Below are 13,432 nucleotides of genomic sequence, written 5' to 3' on the forward strand. Positions count from 1 at the left end.
TAATCTATGAGAAGAAGATAGTACTTCTGGGTAAACAATCTAAAGAACACAACACTCCAATCGTAATGAATCACATAGTCGAAATCTTAACAACACAACACAACCCTCTTTGAACTACAAACAAAAATCGTTTTCAAACACTAACTACAAACGAAGACTTTCCCAAATCAATTCAAACACAAATCGTTTTGAAACCCTAATAGATTGACTCTTTCAAAATAAGAGAAGAAGATAATCCCAAATCACATGAAACCAAGATCGTTTTCAAACATTAATGTACCTATGTCCACAAATTTTCAAACTAAGCAGGTTTAAGAATCATGGTTAGAGTTTAAAAAGAATTACTAATCAGATTTAAGAATCATGGTTAGAGTTAAAAAAAATTACTAATCAGGTTTAAGAATCATGGTTAGAGTTAAAAAAAAATTAATAATTTCAAACCAATGAGACAGCGCCAACACATTAAGGACTTCATCCTTTTAATCCTTAGTTAAGGATTCATTCTTAACTTTTTTTAACTGTGCACCATTTTTTAATGTTTGTTTAATGATAAAGTGCTAAGGATTATAGCTAAGGATTTGCTATAATCCACCATTGTACATGCTCTTAGTAATGGAAAAAGAAATATGGACTTTAGAATTTTTTTTTTTTTTGAAACCCGAGCTTCGATCGCATTCTCCGGAGGAAAATCGATTTGCAAACTATATCTATTTTATTGAAAACTCCATAAAACCTTTGGAGCGTCACGGATCATTTTAGCGATTGCGGTTACTTCAGACGGCGTTTGGGGGGGGGGGGGGGAAATTGTGGCATTATGGTAATTATGTATCGAAAGATATGGTATACTTGTCAATTCCTTGTGTAAACGGCTCTATGCGTAGAAAGAGAGAGAGAGAGATGTATAAAATCATCATCAAATCTATCAAATGTCAAATAAAAAAAAGATGCAACCTTTCTTCTTCTCTGTGTTGTCAAATCACATCAAGAGCTCTCTTTCTTCGTCATCATCATGAAAACTCTCTGCATAAAACTGTTTGCACTGGTGGTGTGAGAGTGCTGCTAGAGATAGTTTAAAGATGCAACCTTTTTGCTTATCATCATCATCTTCATCATCATCATCATCACTGTAGTCTCTTTTAGTTTTTCTCTATAAACAAACAGTCCTTCAACTTCAAGGGTTGTGTTGCTTTTGGAAGAAAGATGATAACTTCGCAGAGGTCAGTGATCGCTCTTCCGGCTCGGCTCGAAACCGTTTTGGAGAAAATATACAGCAAACACAAATGTCCTCCCATAAACGACGACTCAAGGCAGAGACTTTCTTCGATCCCTGAGGATCTAGCTTTCGATTTGCTCAGGAAAGCTTTTAATTCTCCGGGAACGTCCAGCCTCGACCGCTTCATCGCCTCTAAGCTTACTAGCTCGTATCCTCCTCCTGGTTCCTCTCGAAGCAGAGTTTCTCAAGGTCAGTCAGTTTCTATCCGAACAAAAAAAGGCAAGCAGAGTCTTTGTATTTGACTGTGGTTTTGTTGCTCTGATTGTAGAAGAGATACCTGTTGATTATGAAGCTCCTTCTTTGAGAAGACGACAAGTCAATGGAGGATCTTCTCTTCACATTCCTCCTCCTCAGCTCTTACTAGCTTTGAGTGAACTTGAATTCAACAAGGCCTTTCTCTTGCTTACCTACATTCCTCGGTATGTTTATGCCTCCTAAGTTTTCTACTTTTCACTTAAGTTGGTTCTGGTAGAAACTACCCTTTTAATGATAATATTTTTTGATGTTAAACAGGAAAGATCTGGGTCAGGTTGAAATAACTGCTGAAGAGATTAGAGGATGGAAGGATCTGTCTATGGTTGCATTTGAAGCTGCGGTTTGGGACAGTTTGGGAATTAAATTTTGTTCCCCAACAGACCGTAGATTGGTATTTTTGTCTGTTTCCTCTATTTGTACTATTTGGGTCTTTATATGCTTCCTTTGTTTCTGCAGTCACTGGAATGTGATAATGAGAAGACTAGCTACTACCAATGTCATGTTGCTTCGGATGGCAGTTACACATTCAAGGTGTGTTGCATGTCTACTTTTCTGTTAAAGCAATTATTTTTGCAAGTTGCTATCTTATGTCTATTCCACATTTCTTGGTATCTACTTATACTAATGGAGACACTTTTTTCACAGGGCCCTCTTATTGAGCCCACTGGAACACACCTGCACAAGGTCTTGGGTGATGCTAATGTGTTGACTGTCAAGTTTGAGGATGTCCCGAGAAACTCATCAACCGATCGTTACACTACATACAGAAGGATTGCCAAGAATGGTATCATGCTTGGGTTACGTCGTTATCAATTTTTTGGTGGGTCTATTTTCTCTTTATCATTCATGTCAACACTTTTTCACTATTTTAAAATATTATTTATTTGGAGCTTGTTATTATAACACTCTGTTGAACAGTTTTCAAAGATGGTGGAAAAGAAGAAAAGAAGAAAGACTTTTCTACAAAGGGAGTGAAATGCTACTTCATACGCACAGACTCCACGTCTGCGAATGATATGGGAAGTCCCTACATCTTCTCCGGGAAGTCAGTTTATGAAGCTCGCATGCATTTTATGCATGTCCACACATTGCCATCTTTGGCCAACTACATGGCAAGGTACTTCAGTTTCTTCTCTAAGTCTCTACTGTTTTTATCTTTGAGCTTCTGTAGAGATCTTTTCCTTTCTAATTTGAGTCACTGTGTGTTTTTGTTGATGCTTCAGGTTTTCATTGATTCTTTCAAAGACCAAGAAGCTTGAAGTTGACATGACTGGGATCACCTTCGAGAAAATCGATGATATACACTGCCATGTACTTTGTCCTACAGGAACTGTGTCTCTATCTAAAGTAGCTTATACTAGTCGTGTTCACTTTGTGCTTTAATCTTTTTCCATCTCTTCCAATTGCAGGATCAAAACAATAATGATGTTCTGGATAAGAATGGGAAACCATGTATACATTCAGATGGCACTGGCTACATCTCTGAAGATCTTGCTCGGATGTGTCCAGTAAACATATTAAAAGGAAAATGTCTCAGAAATGATAATGTTCAAACCCCTGTTCAAGACCCGGTATGTATACCAGAGTGAAAACCCCTCTTCATGCTCCATTATATACTTGTCCATTACTGAACTCACAATTACTTTTCCAAACAGCCTCTTCTGATCCAGTTTCGGATGTTTTTTGATGGCTATGCTGTTAAGGGTACTTTTCTCCTAAACAAAAAAGTAAGTCTGCTCTCTTTTTTTCCCATTACAAAATTTGTTTGCGAGCTATTATTCCTTATGTTCCGCCGTATTTTGGCAGCTTCCTCCTCGGACTGTCCAGGTTCGACCTTCTATGATCAAGGTCTCTAAAGATCCAGCTTTGTCAGATTTTAGCACTTTTGATTCCCTAGAGGTTGTCACAACAAGGTACGTGTTTATTTGATACATCTCTCTTTTAATGTTATCCTAGTGACATCTAGTTGTTTCCATCATCCAGTAATCCACCTAAAAGAACAAAGTTATCAAAAAACTTGGTTGCGCTGCTTAGCTATGGAGGAATCCCTGATGAATTCTTTCTGGATATATTGCTCAACACCCTGGAAGAGTACAAAACCATCTTCAACAACAAACGTGCTGCTCTTAAAGGTTCTCAATCCTTTAGTCCCTAGAAACTTATGCTGTAACTAATGATTCATCTTCTAAGAAGCCATTTGATTTGATGCAGCTGCCCTTAACTATGGGGATATGGACGATCAGAACGCTGCACAAATGATTTTGGTTGGTATCCCACTTGACGAACCACACTTGAAGGATCATTTGTCTATTCTTTCAAACACAGAGAAGAATGATCTCAGAGCAGGAAAGCTTCCTGTGAGTGAATCATACTACCTCATGGGTACTGTTGATCCCACCGGAGAGTTGAAGGAAGAGGAAGTCTGTGTCATCCTGTATGATTGCTAATCATTTTTGAGTCGTTACATGATAAAAGAATAGATGAAGTCTTGTTCATTTCTGCACTACTTTCTTTGTTGTGGGTTTTGTGTAGTGAGTCTGGCCAAATCTCAGGGAATGTGCTAGTTTACAGGAATCCTGGACTACATTTTGGGGACATACATGTACTTAAGGCTACTTATGTTAAGGCCTTGGAGGAGTATGTAGGAAACTCCAAGTATGGTGTCTTCTTTCCTCAGAAAGGCCCAAGATCTTTGGGAGACGAGATTGCAGGTGGTGATTTTGATGGTGATTTGTATTTCATCTCCAGAAATCCAGAGGTAAATAACACCTTCGTTAGAAAGTAAGGATATGATTTGTTGTAACCTGACTCTTTTTGGTTTGCTATCTGTTGTAGCTACTTGAACACTTCAAACCAAGTGAGCCATGGGTGAGTTTGACTCCTCCTACTAAAGGCAACTCTGCTAGAAAGCCAAGCCATCTTTCACCAGCGGAGCTGGAGGAAGAGCTTTTCGATATGTTCTTGAAGGCAAGATTTAATGCTAGGTACTCTCAACTTAAGCTCTAGATTCACAACTGTGTTTTGGATCAATCTTTGGGATTTATGTTTCTCTTCTCTTGGGTTTACAGCAATGTTGTAGGGATGGCTGCTGATAGCTGGTTAACAATAATGGACCGCTTCCTCGTGCTAGGAGATGAAAACGCTGAGGAAAAAGCTGAAATGAAGAAGAAAATGTTAAAGTTGATTGATATATACTATGATGCTCTTGATGCACCAAAGAAAGGTGCTAAGGTCTTTCTCCCAGACGAGCTGAGGCCTGACATTTTCCCACACTACATGGAGCGTGATCAGAAATTCAAGTCCACTTCTATTCTTGGAATAATCTATGACTTTGTTAAATCACAGACAGCAGAGGAACACAAACCATCAGCTGGTAAAGGGCCTTTCTTCTTACTACTGATCAGAACACAGAAACAAATGATTATATCATCATAATTATCTGTTTAACCGTGGTCTATAAATTTCAGAGATCAGTAAACTTGCGTGTTTCGAAGATGAGCCAGTCTCTGATTATCATAAGAAGAAATGGGGACAGTTGTATGAAAAGTACAGAAAGGAGATGATACAGGCGATGGGTAACAAAGATGAATCAGCCAATGAAGTTATCCAGAGATACAAGCAGGTAAGCTCTTCAATTAACTTAATGGATCACGTGTGTTTTGTGTTATTTTGTCTCCCACCAACAGGAGTGAGTCATCTTATGCTGTAGAAACAAACAATTCTGAAATTCGTTTTCTGCTTGTTGGGTGTGTCAGGAGTTCTATGATGCTGCAGGGTTCGAAGACACCAAGAAAAGTATCGAAGAACTTTATCCGCAAGCCTTGGCACTTTACAACGTCGTTTACGACCATGCAATCATAATGGATAACGTTCGAAACTGTGGGTTTGCCTGGAAGGTTGCAGGACCGATCCTGTGCAGGTTCTACCTTGAGAAAAAGCAGGGAAAATCCTTACTGTGTTCACTCCCAATGCTTAAAGAGCTTTGGGGTTGATCACAAAGCACTTGGTATCTGCCCTGTTCTTGTAGTATAAATAAGCCTTTTGTTGTGTCATAAGAAGCGTGCGAGTCAAGTATCTTACCTTGGTAAAAACCTAATCTATAGGTGAAGCTATCTGTTCCAGATGTGATGTAGCACCTTTTGTTTTTAGTTCTAAATCTTATCGTCTATTGTGTGATACTTTCGTGTGTATTTGCTTATGAACTGTTCTTGTAAAAAATTATGTTAAATATCAGTTAGTTAGCTCTGCTGCACCAGCTTACTCGGACGAGACAGTCAGAAAATACTGGAGTAGTAACTCTACCGGCAAGCATTGGCACTTGACAACTTCGTTTACGATTATGCCACCATAAAGAACAAAGTTTGATTTTGTCGTTGGTTTGTCTAAAAGGCTGCAGGACCGGTCTGTGTAAATTCTACTTTAAGAAAACAGAGGAGAGGTGAATCCCCTGTTCAACACTCCTTTGCTGAAAGAGCTTTAGGGTTGAACAAACTTACTTGCCATGTTCTGTTCTGCTCCGTTCCGGTAAAAAGAAAAAAGAAAATTAATATAAGCGTTGTGATGTATAACAGGTTGCGTGTTAGTCAAGTATCTTATTTAAGTAACCTAACTTTTAGGTAAAGCTCTGTGGTGTATGCCTTTTGGGATTAGTTCTAATCCTTAGATTTGTCCTCTAGTGTATATTTTCTTATGAAATAAAATAAGACTAAGCAGCTTATAATTATATTTTTTATTTTCAACCTAACTGTACGTGGCGACTTGTGGAGTTTATGTGTTGTACAAATATGTCTTCTTCCGTGTGACACCTGTCTGCATCCTCAAGCTTCCATTTGTCTTTTCCACCACCTTCTTCTTGATCCTTTATTATATAAACAAAACTTCTTTCCAGATTCTTTCCTTGTAATACTTACTTCTCTTCAGATACTTCTTTTCACTTTTGTTTTTTGGATTGTGTTCATTGCTCCTTTCAAGATGGAGAAGAATGTGAAGAACTCGGATATGAAGTCCTCTGTCAATGGTGGCGTTGTTGATGTCTATGGAGAAGACTCAGCCACCATTGAGCACAGCATAACTCCATGGTCTCTCTCTGTTTCTAGGTAAACAACATAACTTCTCCAAAGTCACAGAACTACTAAGTCTCTAAACTAACCACTTAAGGTAGTAATTAACTTGGTTTCTTTGTGTTCAGTGGGTATTCATTGCTGAGAGATCCTCGCTACAACAAAGGACTTGCTTTCAGTGAGAAAGAGAGAGACACACACTACTTGCGTGGCCTTCTTCCTCCAGCTGTTGTTGATCAAAATCTTCAGGTGAACACTTGGACGTGATTTTAGTTATTTTATTGAGATATCTTTTGTTAACGCTGTTTCAAATGATTTTAGGAGAAGAGGCTGATCAACAACATCAGACAGTATCAGTTTCCATTACAAAAGTACATGGCCTTGACAGAACTTCAGGAAAGAAACGAGAGGCTGTTTTACAAGTTGTTGATAGATCATGTTGAGGAGCTTCTACCTATCGTTTATACTCCAACTGTTGGTGAGGCTTGTCAGAAATATGGAAGTATTTTCAGGCGTCCTCAGGGTCTATTCATCAGTTTAAAAGAGAAGTATGGATTGTAACTTTTATCTTATGATCTTGCCTTTTTAGCCCACTTTAAATTTACTCTTTTCTATTCATACAGGGGAAAGATTCTGGATGTGTTAAAGAACTGGCCTGAGAGGAACATACAGGTTATAGTTGTTACAGACGGCGAAAGGATCTTGGGATTAGGAGATCTTGGATGTCAGGTATATAGCTTCAGTTCAAGTTTTGATATGATCTGCATTTAAGTAACTGAACAGACTTGATGTTGCCTTTATAGGGGATGGGTATACCTGTTGGTAAACTGGCCTTATATACAGCACTTGGAGGTGTTCGTCCTTCTGCGGTAAGTGTAGTTGGGGTTTGTGGAGTGTTTTACAAGTAAGTAATATGAGAAGACTAAGTTGCTTTTTTTTTTTTTTTTAATTGCAGTGCTTACCTGTCACCATTGATGTGGGAACAAACAATGAGAAACTGTTGAATGATGAGTTCTACATAGGACTCAAACAAAAGCGAGCAACGGGACAGGTATGCTTTAATCGTGGTCTTGATAGTTTCAAAAACTCTCGAGTAGATTCTTATGCATAACATGATTTCTGCAGGAGTATAGAGACCTTTTGCATGAGTTCATGAGTGCTGTGAAGCAGAACTATGGTGAAAATGTTCTTATACAGGTGCTAAGTTATGATGAATTCTTGCTTCTTCAGTATGATTTTTTTGTGTAACCTTTGTTATGTATATATGCTTTTGTTATCTTCCATTTGTCACAGTTTGAAGATTTTGCTAATCATAACGCTTTCGAGTTGCTTGCAAAGTACCGGGATAGTCACCTAGTCTTCAACGATGATATACAGGTAAGGTTTCAGACTTCTTCGTGGTGTTTATTGTTGTCTTCATAGTTCTAAAGAGTTTTTGTCTTTGTGGATTCAGGGGACAGCAGCTGTTGTTCTTGCTGGATTAGTGTCCGCACAGAAGTTAACTAATAGTCCACTTGCAGAGCACACCTTCCTCTTTCTTGGTGCTGGTGAAGTAAGAATCAGTTCTTTTTTTTTTTTGGCAGAACAGTCTCTGATCCTTACAAGTTTGGCCTAAAATGATTTGTGCATAACAGTATCTGATGTCTTATTGTTTTCTTGTTGCAGGCTGGTACTGGAATAGCAGAACTTATAGCTCTTTATATATCAAAACAGGTGATGATTTGTCTTGAATTTTGGTGAAATTTTTGGTCCAGTTGCTTTCAGTTTACCTCATCTTTCTTGTGCAGATGAATGCTTCCGTAGAGGAAAGCCGCAAGAAGATATGGCTTGTTGACTCTAAGGTTAGAAGAAGTTACAAAACTTCAACATAAGATGTTTCATTGGAATTATAATTTTGAAGCAAGTTTGTTTTTCTCTGTGGTAGGGACTGATTGTTAACTCTCGTAAAGAATCACTGCAAGCCTTCAAGAAACCATGGGCTCATGAACATGAACCTGTCAATGACCTCTTAGGTGCCATCAAGGTTTGAAACTTCTTCTTCATGTTTAGATCTCAATCTGTTTTGTTTTTTTTTTCTATTTCTCCTCTTTAAGTTATATATGTTTCACCAGGCCATAAAACCGAATGTTCTGATTGGATCTGCTGGCATTGGACGGTCTTTCACAAAAGAAGTGATTGAAGCCATGTCTTCCATTAATGAGGTACTTGTTATTCATTCCTCTGCTAAGTGATTGCATCAAGACAACGGTTTGGTTTAAAGAAGAACATGTTCTTGCAGAGACCTTTGATAATGGCACTCTCTAACCCAACAACACAATCAGAATGTACAGCTGAAGAAGCTTATACCTGGAGTAAGGTAACAAGTCTCTCCAAACCACGCTACTTTCATATGGAGTTCAAGTTTTGTGATCTTCTTTGTTGGTATGAAGGGTCGTGCAATATTTGCAAGTGGAAGCCCGTTTGATCCAGTTGAGTATGAAGGAAGTGTGTTTGTATCTACTCAGGCGAACAATGCCTACATATTTCCTGGTTTTGGACTTGGTTTGGTCATCTCCGGAGCAGTACGAGTACATGATGATATGCTTCTGGCCGCAGGTAAGTGTTTCAAATGCCTGAAAATCTCAAAAAGAGATCTAAAGCTAGCAGAAGCTCTGAAGTCTTTGTTGGTATGTTGTGCGTAATAATATATAGCGGAGGCATTAGCTGGACAAGTAAGCAAAGAGAACTATGAGAAAGGAATGATATATCCATCCTTCTCTTCCATCCGCAAAATATCAGCTCACATCGCAGCCAATGTAGCAACTAAAGCATATGAACTTGGTATCTCCCTCTTTGCTCTCTCTTTTCTCTTTGTCTCTTTCGCATTCAGTCTTAAAACTAAAGATATTGGGTTAACAGGACTGGCGGGGAGGCTTCCACGGCCAAAGGAGATTGTCAAGTGTGCGGAGAGTAGCATGTACAGCCCCACCTATCGTATCTACCGTTGAGAGTTGAAGACCAAGAAACAAAGCTCAATGCCTGTTTTGTATGTAAACTACTGTTTCCTTGTTCCCCAAGTGTTTTTCAGTACTATGTTTCAGTAAATAATGAACTGCTTCGTCTTTGGAGTTCAAAACACTGGCAACATCTCATGTTAGCCTTGTATCTCTTACCCTCACTAATACTACAAGACTATAATTATCTGTTGTAAGCTTTTGCTTTTTGGTTCAACCCAACCCTTTATGAACAAACATTGTATAAGCAAAACAGCTTGAAGGGGTAATAATAAGCAAAACACCAAAAGAAATCAACGAATAAGAATTTCCTAGAGGGGAATAATGCATTTTTTTCTTCACCAATAAACATTTTGTAACCAAGAAAAAACAAAAAACAATATCAAATCTTCCCCAATCTGGAAAAAGAATCACCAAAGAATCAATCATCTATTCACCCACGAATACCCGGGCAAGAGAAACGACTTTTTGAGCTTTGCTTTCTAACTGTATTAAGAAAACGAACTTTTTAAACATCAAACTTCTTTGGTTGTCGCCAGTGAGCCAAGTTTCTTCCCAATGAGCTTAAGAAGGAAGCTTTATGTGTAGCTCCCTTCTTACCATACAAGTGTTTCCCTCCTAAATCAGTCTTTGCTGGTACCATATCATTCCTTCTCTCTATCTGTTATCACATTCCCAAGAAATAATCTCAACACACACTTGTCTAGGTGGTGACATATACTTAAAAAGACACACTTGGTTTTACCTTGAAAACCTTTCCATTTCTCAAGTGGTATCTAATTCCAGACCAGTTTATGGATTGAGAAAAGTGAGAACGGAATGCTGAGATCGGATATAGAAAGTTGTCCACTAGCATTGCTATAAAGATCTGCAAAACCAAATTTCCCCAAAAGTATCAAACCTAGTAACATTCTTTTTCTCCTCTCTTATCTTAACATCATTACTCAGTTTTTGTATCATCTAATCAATAAAGAGGGGTTGAAAGCACGTACAAGTCCCCAGTTGTAAGGTGCAAGAGTGAGACGGGGAGCCTCTGGGGATAACAGATTGCATAGCGTCACTTCTCGTCTTGTCAAATTCCACATTGCTAGAAGCTCGATGAAGGTGCAGATCGCCAACAGTATAACAAGGGACATACCTGCAAATAACCTCATCTTTCCAGGTCAGTATGTAGCACAAAGAACAGCATACAATCCAACAGTTATAAGTTGAATATGAAGAAAGGTATGCTCACCACTAGAAGCAAAGGTTGCGTCTTCAAGTTGACTATATCCCTTGATGTAAATTCTTAAAGCTGATGTGATGTGGATGACAGACATAACATATGGTGCAACAAAACCCCATGATAGATAACAGTGGACGGCAAACAAAGCCTTGTTCATTATCCAGTTAACTTTGGATATGTAAGATTCCAGCACAAAGGTTTGCTTTCTCAAGTAGTTCCAGTACCTATAGAATAGGAGGAGGAAGAATGGTTAAACATCATATTTGGGGGATTCAAACAAGTGAAATACGAGTATGTACCGTCCAAAACTTAGATCAGTTGCAAGAGGATGAGGGAATACAGCAACAGGAGGAGATGTAATGAGCCTCTTGTGAGCACCTGAGGCAAAGAAAAAAAAACAGGTGAGTGGAAACAAGAAGAAACTTTCAACTACACATACAATAGTGTTACCTGCTAAAGCGGCAAGTGTCATATCATCCGAGTATCCACCATCACGTAAGCCAGAGACAACACCATATCGATCTTGTCTGAAATCATCAGCATGCATCTACAAAATAGTTGCAAAAATAACCACATGTAGCACGGATAATACAAAAGAAACACTATCTACCATACTATTTACATACCATCATGCACCCTCCCCACAAAAAGAATGTTGTCCCACCAGTCGCAAATCCCATTGAGCAAGGCTGTAAAGAGAAAAATGCCATTTATGAAGCTCAACTTACAAAAAAAAAGCTACAAACATAAACCCATAATAGGGAAGCCAGTGAATAAAATATATTTTAAAGGAGTAAAGAAAGCAGACAAATGTCAACGTACCATGTGGTACTCATAGATGCAATAACTTCCAAGAGTTCCAGAGGGCAAGTCTAGAGGATACCCAGTTTGAATAAATATCTGCAACAGATTACCATTGCTGTTAATTAAGGGCCTATTATCATTAAGCTAATATATTCATGAACTATATAGTTTGGGGTACCCACCTCTGGATTTTTCTCCATCTCAGACGTGAGTGCTCCAATTGTTCCAGGATGCAGGCTAACATCATCGTCCAAAAACAACACATATTTGGTATCTTTGTGCATTTTCTCAACTCCAATCTTCACAGAAGCAGAAACCAAATTTTAAAAAAGTCAGCAAAAGCCAATGAATGTACAACATAAATGAAAAAAAATGTATATTCGAAGATAGTTTAGTTTATCACTAATTTGCTTCAAAGATCAATACATACCAACTGATTATGAATTTTCTGGCTGCAAGTCGTTGCTAAACCAGCAATAACAACCTTAGCTTCAACATGATCCTGCGCACATTTAAGCATAACAATGAGCAAACTTTTGGAGTCAGTACATACTTCATGACAAAAGAAGGTCATATGAACTATGAACTGAGAGTATTTTCCATCAGTGTCAAAATTATACAACCCGTTGTAACGTGTATATACCTGATGCGTAGCTAATAGACGGGAAACAGCATGATAGGCAGGGTCTTCAGTACTTTCTAAAACAAATAGGAATTCCAGTGGTCCACCATAGAGAGAGGTGATCTACACAAACATATCGATCAAGATTAACAAGAAAGTTGGAACCAAGAAAGTATAAAATAAAAAACTCTGCCAAGAACATGAGGGTCTGACCTGACTTCTCCAATTGTGCAGATTGTGTTCTCCGAAGCCTTTTAGAGGCATGACAACGGAAACCCTGGGAAGTTTAGCTTGCCTAGAGTGCTCGAGTTCATTGATGTCTTGATAGAGAAACGCCAAGCTGTTTCCGGCTTTCATGCTGTTTTTGATTCTCTTAATCTCTCGGTTCCTTAAAAGGTAGAAACAAAAACACACACACACTTTTCAGAATAAGAAAACAGCAAGCAAAGGAGACGCAAAGAAAGTACCTGACATAGGCAGCCATTAACCAGCCTAGAGCAAGGAGTAAGCATATAACACATCCCTGAGAGGCATATGAAGAAACAATCAGACCAACAAAAGGCAGTAAAAATCTTATCTTGATGGTAAAATAAAATGCCCAACCAGACAAGTCTAGGAGTAGACATTATGCCCCCCAAAAAAAAAAACATAAAGCCTTCAGTTTCTCCTTATCTAAAAGCTTCTTGAGACAGTGCTATAAAAAACATTACTTTCCAAAAAACAGAACAAAGATTGTCCAAACGACGTATTGGAGAATGTCAAAACGAATCAAGAAGAGGCAAATGGATCTTAAAAATCCAAACTTTTAACATGAAATGGACTAAAACAAGAGCTGACCTGGATCTGAACGAAGACGGCGAAAGGGGTGCAGAAGGCTCTGCTGAGAGAGAAGAGAATGGAATCCATGGAGTCCAATGTGGTAGACATTAAGATTGTTCCCCTGCTCTCTCTCCAAGTGTTCACGTCTCCTTCCTTGCGAAGAAGCAAAAACACCCAATGGAGGAAGAGGAGGAGGAAAATGAGGAACCCTAAGATTTGAAATTCGTCTCTAAATCTCTCTTAAAGTGGTGAAATTTAGCAGATCGCCATTGACGGAGCAGCGAAAATCCAGAGAGACGGAATCACACAGTTCATCCATTTAATCATCGACATTTCCTTTTTTTTTTTTAATTCAAATTTTAAAATAAAGTTTACTATTTT

General features: G+C 38.5%; 3 protein-coding genes across 3 annotated transcripts; 2 read left to right on the top strand and 1 right to left on the bottom strand.

Annotated features, from left to right (window-relative positions):
- Positions 1-798: 798 nt before the first annotated feature.
- LOC103828268 (probable RNA-dependent RNA polymerase 5) lies at positions 799-5,775 on the top strand. Its single transcript, XM_009103879.3, has 17 exons — positions 799-1,462; positions 1,542-1,692; positions 1,787-1,919; positions 1,985-2,059; positions 2,174-2,348; positions 2,447-2,645; positions 2,752-2,839; positions 2,938-3,099; positions 3,184-3,255; positions 3,335-3,441; positions 3,512-3,660; positions 3,740-3,962; positions 4,061-4,286; positions 4,364-4,512; positions 4,597-4,901; positions 4,996-5,150; positions 5,284-5,775. The coding sequence occupies exons 1-17, from the start codon at positions 1,201-1,203 to the stop codon at positions 5,518-5,520; spliced, it is 2,868 nt and encodes a 955-aa protein (XP_009102127.1). The 5' UTR covers positions 799-1,200; the 3' UTR covers positions 5,521-5,775.
- A 620-nt stretch (positions 5,776-6,395) lies between these two features.
- LOC103828269 (NADP-dependent malic enzyme 1) lies at positions 6,396-9,768 on the top strand. Its single transcript, XM_009103880.3, has 17 exons — positions 6,396-6,624; positions 6,717-6,837; positions 6,910-7,136; positions 7,212-7,317; positions 7,392-7,457; positions 7,544-7,639; positions 7,714-7,785; positions 7,882-7,965; positions 8,042-8,140; positions 8,254-8,301; positions 8,376-8,429; positions 8,513-8,611; positions 8,700-8,789; positions 8,867-8,944; positions 9,018-9,183; positions 9,280-9,408; positions 9,487-9,768. The coding sequence occupies exons 1-17, from the start codon at positions 6,500-6,502 to the stop codon at positions 9,573-9,575; spliced, it is 1,749 nt and encodes a 582-aa protein (XP_009102128.1). The 5' UTR covers positions 6,396-6,499; the 3' UTR covers positions 9,576-9,768.
- Positions 9,769-9,880: 112 nt separating this feature from the next.
- LOC103828270 lies at positions 9,881-13,432 on the bottom strand. Its single transcript, XM_009103882.3, has 14 exons — positions 13,070-13,432; positions 12,700-12,755; positions 12,446-12,620; positions 12,254-12,355; positions 12,041-12,112; positions 11,793-11,909; positions 11,629-11,706; positions 11,433-11,495; positions 11,257-11,353; positions 11,106-11,184; positions 10,816-11,030; positions 10,574-10,719; positions 10,327-10,449; positions 9,881-10,242 (listed from the first exon to the last, which is right to left on the bottom strand). Exons 1-14 carry the CDS (start codon positions 13,157-13,159, stop codon positions 10,090-10,092), a joined length of 1,566 nt encoding a protein of 521 aa, XP_009102130.2. The 5' UTR covers positions 13,160-13,432; the 3' UTR covers positions 9,881-10,089.

This window comes from Brassica rapa, chromosome A07 (assembly GCF_000309985.2).
Source record: "Brassica rapa cultivar Chiifu-401-42 chromosome A07, CAAS_Brap_v3.01, whole genome shotgun sequence".
Taxonomy (NCBI): Eukaryota; Viridiplantae; Streptophyta; class Magnoliopsida; order Brassicales; family Brassicaceae; genus Brassica; species Brassica rapa.